This window comes from Aspergillus karnatakaensis (assembly GCF_047715665.1).
Source record: "Aspergillus karnatakaensis strain CBS 102800 unplaced genomic scaffold BJY04scaffold_29, whole genome shotgun sequence".
NCBI lineage: Eukaryota > Fungi > Ascomycota > Eurotiomycetes > Eurotiales > Aspergillaceae > Aspergillus > Aspergillus karnatakaensis.
In genome coordinates, this window is record NW_027395741.1 from 139,052 (window position 1) to 154,209 (window position 15,158).

The 15,158-nt window shown below is 50.2% G+C and overlaps 7 protein-coding genes across 7 annotated transcripts; all 7 read left to right on the forward strand.

The window, feature by feature from the left end:
* Nucleotides 1-12: 12 nt before the first annotated feature.
* BJY04DRAFT_71749 (uncharacterized protein) lies at nt 13-2,522 on the forward strand. The gene is made up of 5 exons (XM_073720928.1): nt 13-275; nt 321-488; nt 537-1,021; nt 1,074-1,544; nt 1,594-2,522. Exons 1-5 carry the CDS (start codon nt 219-221, stop codon nt 2,492-2,494), a joined length of 2,082 nt encoding a protein of 693 aa, XP_073570380.1. The 5' UTR covers nt 13-218; the 3' UTR covers nt 2,495-2,522.
* Nucleotides 2,523-5,595: 3,073 nt separating this feature from the next.
* Nucleotides 5,596-6,129, forward strand: BJY04DRAFT_219038 (uncharacterized protein; the record flags this gene model as incomplete). The annotated part of the gene is made up of 1 exon (XM_073716469.1): nt 5,596-6,129. The coding sequence occupies one exon, from the start codon at nt 5,596-5,598 to the stop codon at nt 6,127-6,129; it is 534 nt and encodes a 177-aa protein (XP_073570381.1).
* A 548-nt stretch (nt 6,130-6,677) lies between these two features.
* BJY04DRAFT_228225 (NAD(P)-dependent alcohol dehydrogenase) lies at nt 6,678-8,149 on the forward strand (the record flags this gene model as incomplete). Its single annotated transcript, XM_073718791.1, has 4 exons — nt 6,678-6,809; nt 6,883-7,734; nt 7,787-7,903; nt 7,961-8,149. The coding sequence occupies 4 exons, from the start codon at nt 6,678-6,680 to the stop codon at nt 7,994-7,996; spliced, it is 1,137 nt and encodes a 378-aa protein (XP_073570382.1). The 3' UTR covers nt 7,997-8,149.
* Nucleotides 8,150-9,865: 1,716 nt separating this feature from the next.
* Nucleotides 9,866-10,399, forward strand: BJY04DRAFT_219040 (uncharacterized protein; the record flags this gene model as incomplete). The annotated part of the gene is made up of 1 exon (XM_073716470.1): nt 9,866-10,399. The coding sequence occupies one exon, from the start codon at nt 9,866-9,868 to the stop codon at nt 10,397-10,399; it is 534 nt and encodes a 177-aa protein (XP_073570383.1).
* A 503-nt stretch (nt 10,400-10,902) lies between these two features.
* BJY04DRAFT_219041 (uncharacterized protein) lies at nt 10,903-11,640 on the forward strand (the record flags this gene model as incomplete). The annotated part of the gene is made up of 1 exon (XM_073716471.1): nt 10,903-11,640. One exon carries the CDS (start codon nt 10,903-10,905, stop codon nt 11,638-11,640), a length of 738 nt encoding a protein of 245 aa, XP_073570384.1.
* Nucleotides 11,641-12,163: 523 nt separating this feature from the next.
* BJY04DRAFT_219042 (uncharacterized protein) lies at nt 12,164-12,935 on the forward strand (the record flags this gene model as incomplete). The annotated part of the gene is made up of 2 exons (XM_073716472.1): nt 12,164-12,434; nt 12,502-12,935. The coding sequence occupies 2 exons, from the start codon at nt 12,164-12,166 to the stop codon at nt 12,933-12,935; spliced, it is 705 nt and encodes a 234-aa protein (XP_073570385.1).
* A 439-nt stretch (nt 12,936-13,374) lies between these two features.
* BJY04DRAFT_219043 (uncharacterized protein) lies at nt 13,375-14,193 on the forward strand (the record flags this gene model as incomplete). Its single annotated transcript, XM_073716473.1, has 1 exon — nt 13,375-14,193. The coding sequence occupies one exon, from the start codon at nt 13,375-13,377 to the stop codon at nt 14,191-14,193; it is 819 nt and encodes a 272-aa protein (XP_073570386.1).
* Between the last annotated feature and the right edge of the window lie 965 nt (nt 14,194-15,158).

Genomic DNA, 15,158 nt, shown 5'->3' on the forward strand with positions numbered 1-15,158 from the left:
GACGGGATGCCGCCATCTCCGAGCTATCTCCGACAATGCCAAGGCCGTGACAAACGCAGTGCCGAACTTCCGGCTTCAGGTTATCAACTACATTGCCCCCATCAATCTGGATTCAACGTGAAACTGCCTCAATTTTATCTTTAACATCTCGAGGATTGGCAATGCTGTTGCCCGTATCCGATTCGACCCCGCAGATGCCTTTAATCTGAGCCCCGACGATGCCCGGAGTCCCGTCAAACAAGGCGTGCGAGCGCTGCAAGAAAAAACACATCAAGGTTGGTCGGATATCCTCCTATCTTAGTGATTGCTAACACGTATAGTGCGACGAAACACGGCCGTATTGTCAGCGCTGTGCTGAAGCTGGCGTCGAATGTCCTGGGTACGTCCAGACTCGGAAATTCATTGACCAGGGCGCTGCTGTAAGGCGCCGATATGCTCCTTATCAGGAGAATATACCCAAACCTGCTACTGCGAGGAACCAACAACGTGTAAGCGGGTTGTATCTTTAATACGAGCCGTTTACTGACATACATCAGGCGGAAAAACCTCACCCCTCTAGCCCAAGGCAGAACGAAGGCAGTGAGGTAGAAAGTCAAGGCCCGTCTCAGCCGCAGTCGCCTCAGCACCAAGGCAACGTTTCAGGCTCCGGAGGAGCATTTACCGGCACCTCCGGATGGCCCAGTATCTCAATGCCACGGCCGGCCGAAGATGGTCCCAATGGTGGCTCTATTGGCCAGATGTCAGATATTGCCGCTGTACCTTACCATTTGTCTCAGCAACGACCTAGTCCTCGTAACTATCAGCCCCCTGCAGGCCTAGAGCGCACAGGAACCAATCAACCACCGACTGCTTACGAGTATCGACCCCAGTCTTCGCCCCATGCTGCAGTACAAGTCTCAAGAACCCCCTCGGAGCGGGGTGAGCGAGAACAATTTCAGGACATCTTCTCGGAGCTTATGACAGGGACGGAGCATGAGACATGTTTCCTGGTCCGCCATTTTTGCGAAAACCTGGTATCCTGGTGCGTACAGTTACTTGGCTTCCTATATGACTAGTCTTTTAACCCCGCACAGGTTAGACATCTCGGACACCGGAAAGTTCTTTGCCGCCTACGTACCGGTACGGGCAATTGACGATCAATCGCTGCGATATGCGATTTCCGCACTATCAGCAAAACACCTCGCACGAATGAAGGGGGTAAAGTCCACTGCCACTGGTGGAATGTTTACATCGCCAGCGACCATGGAGACCTACCCCAGCACAGAACAGGTAGATTGGTCATTGAAAGCCGCCAACTACTATTATCTGGCTGTCTCTCATATGAATTCGTCTATTTCCGACTACGCTGTTGTGTCAACATCTGACGTCCTCGAACCTCCAATCTCAATCGTTAACCGGTGGTTAAATCTGCAGCGGAGAGAACGCGATCAGCAGACGGGCGCGGCTGCCGATGGAGCGTGGAAAACAACAGAAAACCTTTTGGCGAGCTCAACAATTCTTACCATATACAAGTTTCTCGACGAGCCGGGTGAAAAATGGCAGTCGTGCGTGCAAGTCCCAGATGTTCTATCCACCTGGCTAATTCATTACTAGGTACCTCGCTGGCGTCAAGCCTCTCTTTGCTCAACTATTAAGTCTCACCAACCAGGATGATGGGCAAACGCCCCGCTTTTCCGCCGGTGTAGCGGCAGTTTTCTGGAATTTTGCAAGATTGGATTATCTCGCCTCCTACTATAACCGGCTGCCAACTCACATCGACCCCGATGACATCCCTTTATGGAGAGCCGCAGGACTGTCACTTGACGATCAAGGGAACTTGACCACCCCAACAAATACATATTCCAAAGAGGACATGGCAACAAATGTCCTTACAAGGCTCCTCAACAAACTCACGAACTACCTCGCGGCCTTCAAAAAGTCACAGCTAGAACAGTGGACCGGCCGCTCCGAGCAATCAAGCTCAAACGAATCAACTACTTCATCCGACTCCCAACCCACAATCGCAACCTGGCTAAAACTCACCTTCGAATTCCAATCCTGGGTCGAGCGTATCCCCGAAACATTCCGTCCCTGTCTTCGACTCGACAAACCAAAGCAAATTCCCACACCAGAGTCAGGGAATATCCCATTCCCAGAAATTTTCTACAGTATTCCATCCTGCGCTGCAGCTATGCAGCAATACCACTTTGGGCGTCTCGCTCTCTCCCTCAACCGACCTGCAGACGAAGCCCTACCATCTAGCACGGCCTTTGACCGGTTACAAGGCTATAGAGAGCTCACTAAAGAGGTCGATTATCGCTGTCGCGAAATCTGTGGAATTGCGCTCGGTCGACCGCAGAGCGGCGCACGGGTGCAGATGATTACCCTGCTTTATGCTGTCGGCCAATGTTTAGAAAAATCCGAGGAGCGACAGGTGGTTATTGATCTACTCCGTGGGATAGAAGCGGATCTGGGATGGTCGACTGGGACGCAAGTGCAGAAGCTGCAGAAATGACGGGCTTATCCTGAATATCGTTCAAAAGCACCAAGCTTCTACCCCCAAGTGTCCGCTAGAGATGTTCGGCGCAACCGTTTCTCTCAAGCACCACATTGGCATAGTCGGCCCTTTTGCCGTACGACTGAACCAAGGCATCGAGAGCCAGCAAGGTCGCCGAAACGTTATCTGTGGCGAAGAAATAGTCCAACCCATCCGACGCATTGCTGTCAGAGGGACCCAGCCTTACTGCAAAAAGCATGGAGAACTTTCGGTCTTTGTCAATGCCCTGGGGGATCTTACTTCCATCCCAGAAGAGCTGCGCTCGCTTGCAGACCCTCTGCATAGGGCCCTTTTCGGTTCGGTACGCTTGATTGCTTCCTCGAGCCCTGGTTATCGAAATCGACATCGGCCTCTACGCATCCTTTCCCAGCCATGGAATTCGCGAGCAAAATTCCGCTGTAGCCTCCTACTCTTTGCAACAGGTGCAAAAAGCACGGATGCTCGCTGTGCGAGTACAAAACAACATACAATAGCTAGGATTCGCATAGGGTCAGCCACCATATACTAACCAGCCGGCGAATGGCTTCAACGCGGCTGATAGCCGGGTGGGCGCCGCGCAGGGGAGATGGAGATAAGGGTGAGATCACGATGGGATTAGGCCTTTCCTCAGCTAGAAGTAAGTTCCTATCGGCTAGCTTCTTTATGACTCAAATGATATAGGGATGAATTGGTCTAGTATTGTATCAACGTCTCTTAACGCCGTTGCAGATCTTCTTCCTCTTCTTCCAGCTACATATATATAGTTAGTACATGCATTATTCCCGACCTTGTTCCCGCAGTGCATATACATTCCACACATGTACTTCTAGCTGTCTAAAATCATGATGGAATATTCTCCCCTTAGTTCACTTTAACAACCACAAGCACCATTCTAGCAAACTCCTTTCGAGAGCGTTAATCACATAATGTATGTCTTTACCTCTTGCAGCTGAATACTACCTACAAGGAATTCAAACACTGCATTTCTACTAGCTAACCTTCCGGACTGAACGAGTAAAGTCATACATCATAATAGCCTTGAGCCATGCTGATGTCTCTGGGCACTAGGAAGGATTATGCCGAATGCCTAAAAAATGGGTTAGACTCTAGCGGGTGCAACTGATGGCGGTCTTCGAAAATATCTCAGCTCAAATACACATACTCATAATGCACACATCCTCCACTAGTATTTTATACACACTGGGCGGTCCCGGCCAAACAAAGCGAACTTGATTTGAAAATAAAGACAGTCGCATAGTACTCCCCAAGAGCCCAAGGAACAATGAAAGATGGAATCCACTCTATGCTATTCTGTATCATCAAAAGACATCGCTAAATCCTCAAACCGTATCTGTGTTTACTCTCCGGCAAAACACGCCCTTAAACCTATCTAGACTCTAACATGCATTATTCGCGCCTATATAAGGACGCCCTTCCGCTGTCTCTAGATATAAGACAGAGCCAGCAAAATTACCGACATCCTGAAAACCAAATATGAACATTCCGAGCAACTCCGCGCCGATGATGACCGCTCGTCACTGCCCGATCTGCCGTACAGCGCCTCGCACTCTCTGCTACCAAAACAAGCATATAATTCAGTGTCGGGCGTGCGGGCAGTGCTACTGCCCCACCTGGCATAAGAGCTGTCCTAGTATACATTGTGCAGGGTTCGAAGATGACAGCTGGGACTTTTCGTTTTGGTTAGATTGGTGGAGGGAGTGTGAAGCCGAGAATCCAGGTAGGAGAGGCTAAGGGTTCGAGGATGTTGTTTATTCAGGGTTGGGCGGCTTAGATATCTGAGGCTTTCAATTTATGATCTTTGTTATGGTGAAAAAAGTCATTGAGAGACTTGGCTTGTCGTATCTCAAAGCTGAATGAGTTCATGATCTTGATAGTTCTGTTTCGGCCGATCACAAAGGCTGTCTTTGATCATCACGCGGCTACCATAATGTGACAAACATTATCTGGCAAATTTCAGACACATCCGAAACAGGTAAAGAGATCGAGTCTCATTACAAGCTAACGAATGCTACACTACATCAATGAAACGTATAGGTATAAATTCCAGTACCCTGTGGAGCATGGAGGGTGCCTTCGATGTTCTGCGAGGCTTCCAAAAGATCCGGACGTTTTGTTACGGTGCTTTTATGGGGAAACGGTGCAAACGTTCTCGGGGGATGCGCTGTGGGAGGAAAGTTTTTGGCGAGGGGAGATGTCGTACTGGGAGGGGGAGGCATTTATGGAGCGGCTCAACAATGTTGATGTTGACCACCAGGTTAAACAGGGAACGAAGAGGAAGGGGTTGATGGAGGACGAATTGGGTGAGAAGAAGCAGCGGGTTGAGTATGAGGTGATGATGGAGATTGAGAATGACTTTTCAGTGATGGAACTCAGCCGCTAGGAGCGATTGACGCCATTCTAGGAGAATAAGCCCAGTGGTCTTGTTCTGCTATCGTGTTGTAGAGTGGACATGGTTTAATAGATATCGTTATGAGTACATGTGGGTGATATGAACCTAGCGGTCAAAACGTATCCCTGGAGGTTGTTTTCCTTTCGCACCTGTCACCCCCAAGCGCGGATAGTGTCATGGAACCACGTGGATCGTAATCAAGATGTTCTATATGGACCAGTGATCGGGATTCCTCTGACTGGAGCGGGGCCGAGATCGGAGAGGAGAGAGGGAGATTGGAACTTGCAGGGAGATGTTTGAGAGATTGAGAACCATTCCTTGTCGGGCTGGAAAGGTCTTTGAGAGACTTGCCTTGTTGTGTCTTGGAGCCGAAATAGTTCTTAAATGGATAGCTTCGTCTGGGATGCTCAATGAGCCTTCAACAAAAGCCTGGCTTTGATTCTTGACGGCAACCCAGATCTGACAATCAAGATCCCAAATCTCAAACATGTTCCCACAAACAAAAGAATCGGGTTTCATGACATCCTAACAAAGCTCATTCAGCAGCAAAACACACTACTTTGTAGAGCTGTAGATAAATCCCACTACTCCCTCGCCATTAAATCTCCATCCCCTCCACAACCGATTTTGAATACACACACCAATCACAAACATTCCAATACCCACCACCATGACATCCAAGATGACCAAAACCTCAGGCCTCAACAAAGACACACATGTATTCCACAGAAACGATGCCGCCGCAACCTACCTAGTAACCGGCTTCTGCCCCGTCTGCAAGGCCCGTCCGACCTTCCCTTGCTACGCCGAGAAGCATATTGTCCGCTGTAGGTGCAACAGATCCCTCTGCCCTGCCGAGCATGGACAAAAGTGCATCACCTGTTCTGGGAAGCGAGTGGTGGATCCGAAATCGCAGAAAGACATGGAAGGCACCAAGGTGGCGTTATTCGTTGAAGGCGCTGTGATCTGGGAGGAGGGGTTTTGGCAGGAGGCGTTGATGTTTTGGGAATGGCAGGTGCTTGAGGATGGGGGGATGAAAGTTGGTAGTCTTTGTCTTAGTGATAGTGAGAGTGATAGTGATAGTGACGATGAGTACCAGGAAATGCAGGGGGTTAAGAGGAAGAGGATGATGGAGGGGGGATCGGAGGAGAAGAAGCAGCGTGTGGGAGGTGACGTGGAGATGGAAATTGAGAGTGATTATTGAGTAATGGAAGTCATGCTTGTCAGGGAGTTAGTGCTACTGAAGAGGAGTACCCGCAATCGTCCTGATTACGCTCTCGCGTGGCATATTATGTGATTACTTTTGTTAGTCGTTTTTTATAGAATGGATCTGGGTTTTGACATATAGCCTTATATAAACATATGCCTTACACATAAGCAGGGGATCATCATATGCTTCAGGGAATCGTAGATCGGCAGTGGAATTCAATGCAGCTATGTAGTAGTTCTATCCATTGTAGATTTATTTCAAGGCCTCGATCTCTAACCTTGGGCTTTCAATCAGCTACCCTTCAACCACGGCCGTGGCTCGCAATAATTTTACAGGTAGCTCATCCTTGAGCCGTTTATTCTCCTCCTACATGTCACCCTCAAGTGCGACGTGGATCAGACATAAGATGACCTACATCCTGAATCGGGTTAACTCCGGCCGGAACGGGGCCGAGATCGGGGAGGAGTCAGTGAGAACCTTAACTGCAGCTGCCGATCCCCCGCTGCTTCTTCCTGTTTTCACTCTCCCTGATAATCCTCACCATGCCCATCCCAACAAAGGCATACGTTGTAGAGTCGAAAGGTGCCCCCTTTGTACTACATGATGTCATCCTCGACGACGTCGGCCCAGACGAGATCCTCGTGGAGATGAAGTATACCGGACTGTGTCACACAGTGAGTCTGATATCCATACATTGACCCTTAGATACAACCTATATATTTGGGTCAATTGGTCTAATCGAACCAGGACATCGTCACCCAACAAGGCCTTCTCCCCATCGGATCCTTCCCCGCCGTCCTCGGCCACGAAGGCGCAGGCATAATCCGACAACTCGGCACCAACATCGCAAACAAATCCCTGAAAGAAGGCGACGTTGTCTTTCTGAGTTTTCGATCCTGCTATGAATGTCCACCCTGCGTTAACGGTAACTGCGGCGCATGCCATCACGCAACAGAGTACAATTTCGTCCGCTCGCGGCTAGATACGTCCAAAGGCTGTCCAATTAGTCTTCCTGACGGAACACCGGTTCACGGGCAGTTCTTCGGACAATCGTCTCTGAGTAAATTGGCTATTGTATCTGAGCGATCGGTTGTCAAGTGTGACGTTGACCTTCAGGACCTCGGCCCGTTGGCGCCCCTTGGATGCGGGTATCTAACCGGCGCAGGGACAGTAGCGAATGTCATGAAGCCGAAGGAGACTTCCACGATAGTAATCATGGGGATGGGTGCAGTTGGGCTTGCAGCGCTCTTTGCGGCTAAAGCGCTTGGCCTGACAAAGATCCTCGCGGTGGATATCGTGGAGGAAAAGCTCCAGCTTTCACGCGAGCTAGGCGCTAGCCATACACTCAATACGAAGGAGGAATCTGACCTGGCAGAAGGCATACGTCGTTGCTTTGCAGCAGGCGCAGATTATATTCTGGACACAACGGGCGTGCCGAGTGTGCTACAGGCTGCTATTTGGGCGCTGGGACATGGGGGGACGCTTGCGCTTGTTGGGGCGATGCCGCCGGGGACAAAGTTGGAGTTTGATGCGTTGGACCTTATGCAGGGGTGTAAGAGGATTATGGGGGTGATTGAGGCGTATTCGGATCCGCAGGAGGTAGGTGGAGTACTGCAAGGTTCGGAGTGCGCGAGACTGACCTTCTATTTAGATAATCCCGCGGCTTGTGCAGTGGCATAAAGACGGGAAGTTTCCTGTTGAGAAGCTGGCCATGATTTATCCTGCTGAGGAAATGGAGAAGGCGCTTGCTGATTTGAAAGCTGGAAAGGTAGGATGCATTCGCTAGCGCTCTGGAACCTACTCTGTATTTTCTAACATGGACTAGGTTATAAAACCCATTTTGAAATGGGACACGGTGTAAGCGAATAAGAGCACAGCCTTTAGCTGTTGGCAGATGCGTGAAGAGAGTTAAGTCTGTGAATTGTACTTCAATTGCAGGATTGATGGTACCGTAGATGGGGATTCGATTTCGTATTCCGCTAACTATTGCTAACATTCGCAACACTGAGAGCAATGAAAGCAGCAATCCATTGGCTATGCTACTAGACAAAAGGACTGGTTTCCCTGAGACATGAACTCATTAACCGATACGAAACAAGTTGAGCTATAGCTTTGTGGTACCCAGATCCCCCACCCGAGACACTTGCCCGTCCCGTAGTCTCCGACGGCGGATATATGTAAGGTCAACAGCGTGCCATTTCTATATGGCATCATTGGACGATTTGATCCACCCATACTCTACCGCCGCCTTAGCTTCTTGATTGCAGATAGGCTTCATGGTTGTAAGAATAGTCCCCTGCTCCTGTCTAACAATTACTGGCACACTCCACCTAATTGTCCACTGGTTTGACGCTTGGAGTGGGCGCTCTCGCCCGGACAGGGGTACGTTGACTCAAACATTCATCGTGGCCGTGGTCAGCAAGATTTCATGCACAGTTGGTAGCGATGCGCAGGACCCTCAGAACAAACCCTTAGCTCCACTAAAAGGCATAAGCGTGTCTATATACGAAACTTACATACTTGGTCCAGTGTGAGGGCAAAGATTACAAGCGGCTGGGGATTCAAGCTAGGGTCCTAATGCATCGATACGAGCAGGATCCAGATGTTCTCTCGATTTTGAACTCCTAGCCTTATTTTGAGTTTCTCTACTCTGCGTGAGAACTGAATGCTATGCGTCTTGCGCTCGTAATTTCACACCTACCGGCAATATTCTCCTCGTCTCTGCTCCGTGGTGGTAAATTGGGTCGATGCCCCGCTAGGGTAAAATGTTGTCATTATGCCTTCCATTCGATGAAGCATGCATGTGTTAGTTATGATCTAACATCGCTGATTCACCGTCAAGATCGTTATTAGCAAAGCGGCGTAGTGACCAGTCTTAGCTTGAATTGCATCTATAAGTCTATAACTACGTAATGCTCCCTTTCGTAATTCAGACTTACGTCTTTCAACCTTGTCACGATCCAGGCTAGATTCGCTTCTGGCTCCTCTCCTCCAGAGGAAAAACCAAGAACATCACTATATGTAATCTCCTTAGCTCGCTGTAAGTAATCCATAAGCACCCAAAGACTCCACCACGGCAGGCGCCCAAATGCGAGAAAGGATAAACTGGGGTCTATTCACACCAGAATGATACACGTAGGACCAGTGATGCTACCACGTGTGCATTGCCTTTGGAGCTAAGACCTCGAAGAGGCTAGCTACGATAAATCGCAGAAGGAACTGCGCTTAAATACGAGCTTGGTCTCTTGGCCATGTGGGTAGCCTAAACTTCAGCTCGTGAAATAGACCCTTATTTGGACGAGTATCCAGGGTATGATATATAATTGTGAATCAAATTCATGGCGGTGACCTTCGTCGAGGGGTGCGAGTACGCGCAGTCAAAGTGGAGGCTCGGTGTGGCCGTGATTGCTGAATACGAGTATCGAGAAGAAATGTAGGTATGGAATACAGCGGATTGATCGGCCTTGAGCCAATGGCGAGGAGAGGGAGAAGCATGTGTATTGAATCAAATTATCCGACTGTGTTTTATGGAGAGACTGAATGGCGAACAAGGAATTCCAGCTGAACGAGCACACGCAGACAGGGTGGTACCAGGAACAATATATAAAAGGGAGCACAAAAGCCTCGAACAGAACAGAGATTACCAAAACATCGCAATCTGAACCTGAACTTTCAAGAGAAACCCATCCGGCGCATCCCACAACAAACACACCTCCAGACACTGACCACCATGAAGCTCGACCTATCTCTCCTCTCCCTCGCCCTATCCCTAACCTCCCTCCCAACCACCACCGCCTGGCGCGTCCGCTTCTACCAGCTCGAGGAAGCCAAAGGCCCGCAATTCACGCGCGCCGGCCCCGGTGGCTCGGGCTGGAAATGCCACGACAACGTCGGCAGTCTAGACGGCAAGGTCTCTTCGATGCGGTACTGGTCTGATAACTCGGCGCACACGACCAGGTGCTGCATCTATCTGTATACCGGCAAGAACTGCCAGGGGTCGCTGGATAAAAAGTTTGGCCATTTTTGCAGGAACCAGTACCTCAATTTTCATGAGTGGGGGGTCGCGAATGAGATTAGGTCTTATAAGACGAATTGTTATAGGATTGATCCGGATTATGCGAAGAGGGGGGTGGATGGGGAGGAGGGGGAGGAGGTTTGGGGTGAGGGGTATGGTGTCGAGTTTGATGAGGAGGTGGATTATGATATTGAGCCTGTGGGTGAGGATGATGTTGAGTCTGGGGTCGCCGGAGAGGATGGTTTCTAAACTTCATGGTTTCGAGCCGGTGGTTAGGTTCTCGGTTGTCTCCAGAGGGAATGCCGCCGGCTTCCAGAAGCTGGGTATTATCTTCATCTACCTTTCATAGATAGCTCGTGCAGGAGTATTTGATGGACATTCTGGACAACAGCTCCCAAATCTCTAACATACATAGATCATATCCCGAGGCGGTGGTAAGAGAGTGATTGAGATGGTTCTCAGCCCTCATGTAAGTTGTCTCAAGTCTTCATCAAAGACATTATGTGCCCAGTCATGACTTTCTGGAAAGAAAAAACAAAGAACATACAATAGAGTATGTTTCGTACCCCTTGTTAACTCACAAAACCGGACCTGCACAAAGGCCTTTGAAGTCCACTGTATGTGAGCCAAGGATATATGAAGACCAAGGCAACCCACACGCGCGCATTGAGAAAGCCATCAAACCGCCACTTGAAACGTGTGCTCTACAGGAACTGACAAGGCCACTCAGACCGATTACCTCCAAAATCACCATGGACTTCACAGAGCGCTCTTTCCCCATGGGAGCAACACCATCCTCGACTCCGATCAACAGTTCCAAGCCGTCCCCGGGGCCCGACTGGTGCACCAAGTGCCCACGAACCCCCTCGACTTTTGTCATCAATGGCTACTGTCTAACATGCCGGCGCCAGCCAGACAGCCCATCACAGGACACCGCCATGGCACCGCCCGCAAAGCCTGGAATACCAACATCTCAGGTAAGTTCGCAGCGACCCCCCACCCCACGCCCGTTCATGCCAAGCGCCGCTGCACATACCTTCTCGCAGATGAACGTCCACCGGCCGGCTCTTACGTCAGGCCTTGCTTCGACTTCAAGCGCGTTTGATTTTGGGAAGGCTAGCAAACAGCAGTCGCCTTCCGCATCTACTATATCTCACGGGCCAGGGTCTTCGTTGGTTACGTCGCAGCAGAAGGTTTCGAACCCTTTCGCGCAAGCGGCATCAGTCCCCCAATCTTTACAGAGCAAGACTCAAACCCAAAGCCTGGGGACAAATCCTTTCAGAACGCCTTCTCCGTTCGATTTTGCGAAGGGGTTGAACCCTGGTTTCCACAGGTCAACGTCAACAGCAATGTCTCCTTCACCTTCTAAGGCCGTCGTCAAGGCTGTGGAGGATGAGGATACTGTGATGGGTGGGACGGAGGAAGGAGAAAGATTGGCGGCAATGAATCCGGCGTTGTATGGGCATTTGAGTGCTAGTTGGAGATTGTAGTATTGCGCAAGATATTGACCGAACTTTACCACTTGATTTGCTGTATTGTAAGTTAGTTAGGGTGTTTTTATGGTAACCTGCACATTGTGATAACGTAGATGATCTATCCATGAAAATCCTTTTCTGCTTGCAAGATCAAGTGAACTACTATTATTGCACTACATAGGATACAGGCGGAATAGAATTCAGGTTCTAGAGGGCTGGGTCCTGTATTGTCCGCCTTTCATACTGTTGAGAGCGTGCATACTGACTGAGCACAGTGCAGGTTACTATTATGAATTGGCGTTAATCTATGAACCACTCACTACATTAGAAGCCGCCATGAATGGTTCCTCACAGGCATAAAGCGCAGGAAATGCAATCAATCACCAATCACTGCCCGAGACATTCAACCCATGCCCACCACACGTAAGTTTATCAACCTTCCGCAAATTAGCCACCTGCAAATCATATGGATGCCATCGCCAGCGATCGAATCTCTTCACAGCTTTCTATCATCCTTTAGCATACCATTTCCACCACAATGAACCCAAGTATCAACACCAAGACAGCCGCAGGCCTCGTCTATCGCAGGAACGACAGAACCACCAGCTACGCAGTCAACCACATCACGGTCTGCCGCCGCTGCGGTAACGAGTTTCTCCCCGACGCCGCTACCTTCACGCGGGCGCGCTGTAGCAGCTGCCAAAGCCGGGCCGAACTCCTCTTCGCTGAGAAATACCTCAAACCCACCAAGAGCCAGCGCGAGGCCCAGACCGAGCATCACCGGGAACCCAAATCCTGTTCTAACATCGGTACTTAGCCCATCCCCTTCCCAATCTCCAGTGGTCCTGCCACTATACATCGCCTACAATTAGTCAGAAACTCCAGATGAACACCTCGGGCCGCCTCCAACTGAACATTCTAGGAATAAACCCGCACCGAACCACACATCGAACGAAATCGAAGATCGCCGCAGCGAAGCCCTCAAGAAGCAAATCGAAGACTGGGAATACGTGGACAACATTCGTCGCGCCGTGCGCGCTTTACAGAACGACTGGATATCCCCCGATATGGCGAAGGAGGTTCAAGCCCATGACGCCGTTGCGCGCGGATATAGCGAGCGTGTACTAGGAGCGTCGCGCAATAAGAGACTTATGTGGGCTTGGTTCTGGGAGGATTCTCTTACTAGAGCCGATGATGCGCTGGAGGAGATGTTCTTGGATTTGAGGGAATATGGACAGGAGGATGAGGATAAGGGTCAGCATAAGGATAAGAATGGAGATATGGTTGGAGATGAAGGAGAGGAAGACTAGCTGGTATTCCCTCTCAGGTCGTGATCTAGTTACAAGGCATCCTCGGCCATGTTATCGCATATGGACCCTGTGCCATTTAGTCAGTCTAATGTCTGCGTCTGGATAGATTCAAAGACCCTTAGTGCATGGCGCTTTTCATTGAGCCCGTACAACCCCCGTAAGACTGGTTGATTCAGAACGCAGGAATATCCTTTGATACAGGGGAGCAAAAGCCAACAAAGTGTATCAGAAACCATGACTACAATCCGAATGAAACAAGCCTCAATCTTACTATCTATCCCACACCATGAACAATGCGCAGAAACATCTTCACAAAGATATTCATATTGGCCCCATCCTTGTTACCTACGAAGGCTAGATGTATAAGTACCACCCTCATCCCAAGATGAGATATCCTCCCTCACATCAATTCCAACCGTCAGCGGAATACTCCATATCAATGTCGAACCCTAACCAGAATTCCTTCGCAGGTTTCCACCGACGCACCCTCCAGAACATGTCCAACCACCCGCAAGGCACCCCACCCCGCTGCCCCGTCTGCAACAGCGCCGACGACACTGCCTGCCGCGAAGCCGGCCACATCTCAACCTGCGAGCGCTGCGGCAGCGACTTCGTCTCCCTCGTCTACCCGAACTGCATAAACTGCCACAACTGGGACGCGTACGAGGGCCAACCACAGCACCAAGCCGAGATCCAACACCAAGGCATGATGCAATCTATCAACCGGCCCGCAAGCGAGGGCGCCACACCCAACGAAGAGCCACTTTTCGGCGAGGGCCCTTCAACCCGGAATATCCCGCGGCCGTCGCGAATGGGCGATTACGTGCTCCTTGAGACCGTGGCGAGGGCCATGCTCTCTGATCCGCAGGCGGCCGGGTACCCCGTTACCGCGCAACATATTGCGGACTCGGAAGGGTTGCGGCGGGTTGCGGAGAGTCTGATGCAGGGGGCGAATGGGTATTTGGGGTTTCGGGAGGCGAAGGCGGTGTATGACTGGCTTGAGGATTATAGGGAGAGGATGCTGGATGTGGGGACGCAGGCGAGGACTGCGAGGATGAAGCGGGAGATGGCGGCTTGGTTGGATCGGTTTTTGGGTGAGTTGAAGGCGGTTTGGGAGGGGAGGGAGGAGGAGATGCGCGAGGATGTGGTGGGGGCCGGGGGGAGGACGGAGGAGGAAATCAATCAGTTGGTGCAGGAGGATTTGGATCAGATGTCGTTGGCTGATCCGGTGGATGAGGTGGATGAGATGGAGGAGTAGTTGTTGGCATGTGCGTTTTGTTTTTGGTTTTTGGTTTTAGGTCAGGATCCATTCGTTTCTTGTGGTCTTGTTTGGTCGTTAGCTTAAATATGCTCCTCACAGTGTGTCTTTTCTTGTATGTCTCATAAGAGGATGCTGTCAGGGGTTGTAGCTGATGTCTCTATTGGAAGGTAGATTATTGTGTCGGGTGTTTTCATAGTGAACTGTTAGAGAGGGCTACAGGGCCACCTTATGGCAGTTATACCCATGCTACCTTCTTTGTAGGTAAAGCTACAATTACTCCGGCTGTGAAGTTGCAAAGGCCAGAGATGTCGGAGCTAGTAGATTATAGAGCAGCCAGTGCCGCGACCTACTACAGGCAGGCTGAGTTAATGCTTGCTAACCGTTGTGTCCATAATACATACCCTTTCTTCTCCTAGCTTAGCATGGTAGAATGAGTCAAGCTGGTGATTTCACGCTCTAGCATAGCCCTAGCGACGTCTTAGAGGCTTCCTAACAGAATAGCCGTGGACGCTGCATGCTGCACAGACATAATATGTAGGCCATTCATTCAGACTTTATCGCGTACTATCACCCAACTTGATTAGTCGCAGCTAACGCAACAAGCTCACAGCTACAGCGTGTCAGGCATTCAAAGCATGGCCATATCTGTCACCCATCTTCAGTTTACGAGGAGACTCCTCCCCTCCAACAAGAACATCATCAAAAACGTTCTTTCCTTATTAGCATACTCGTACAGCAACCAACCCGATTTATTAAAACAGGAACATAACGGATTTTCCGAATTCAAAACACATCGCCCAGACCCCAATCCAATGTACCCTTCAAAAAATCTAAACCATAGCAACAGCAGCAACACCCATCGCGACAGCTCCAGCCCACTGCATCGGCATACCCGTCACCATCGCCAAAGCCGCGTTATCACTGTCCGTCTCCTCAGCCTCGGCGTCAGCATCCTCATCACC

What these genes read in the sequence shown, in the direction of transcription:
- BJY04DRAFT_71749 (XM_073720928.1), top strand. Translation starts at nt 219, where the DNA reads ATGCCCGGAGTCCCGTCAAACAAGGCGTGCGAGCGCTGCAAGAAAAAA. An exon ending in GCAAGAAAAAACACATCAAG is followed by an intron (nt 276 to 320) that starts GTTGGTCGGATA and finishes TAACACGTATAG; the next exon opens with TGCGACGAAACACGGCCGTA. An exon ending in TGCGAAAACCTGGTATCCTG is followed by an intron (nt 1,022 to 1,073) that starts GTGCGTACAGTT and finishes AACCCCGCACAG; the next exon opens with GTTAGACATCTCGGACACCG.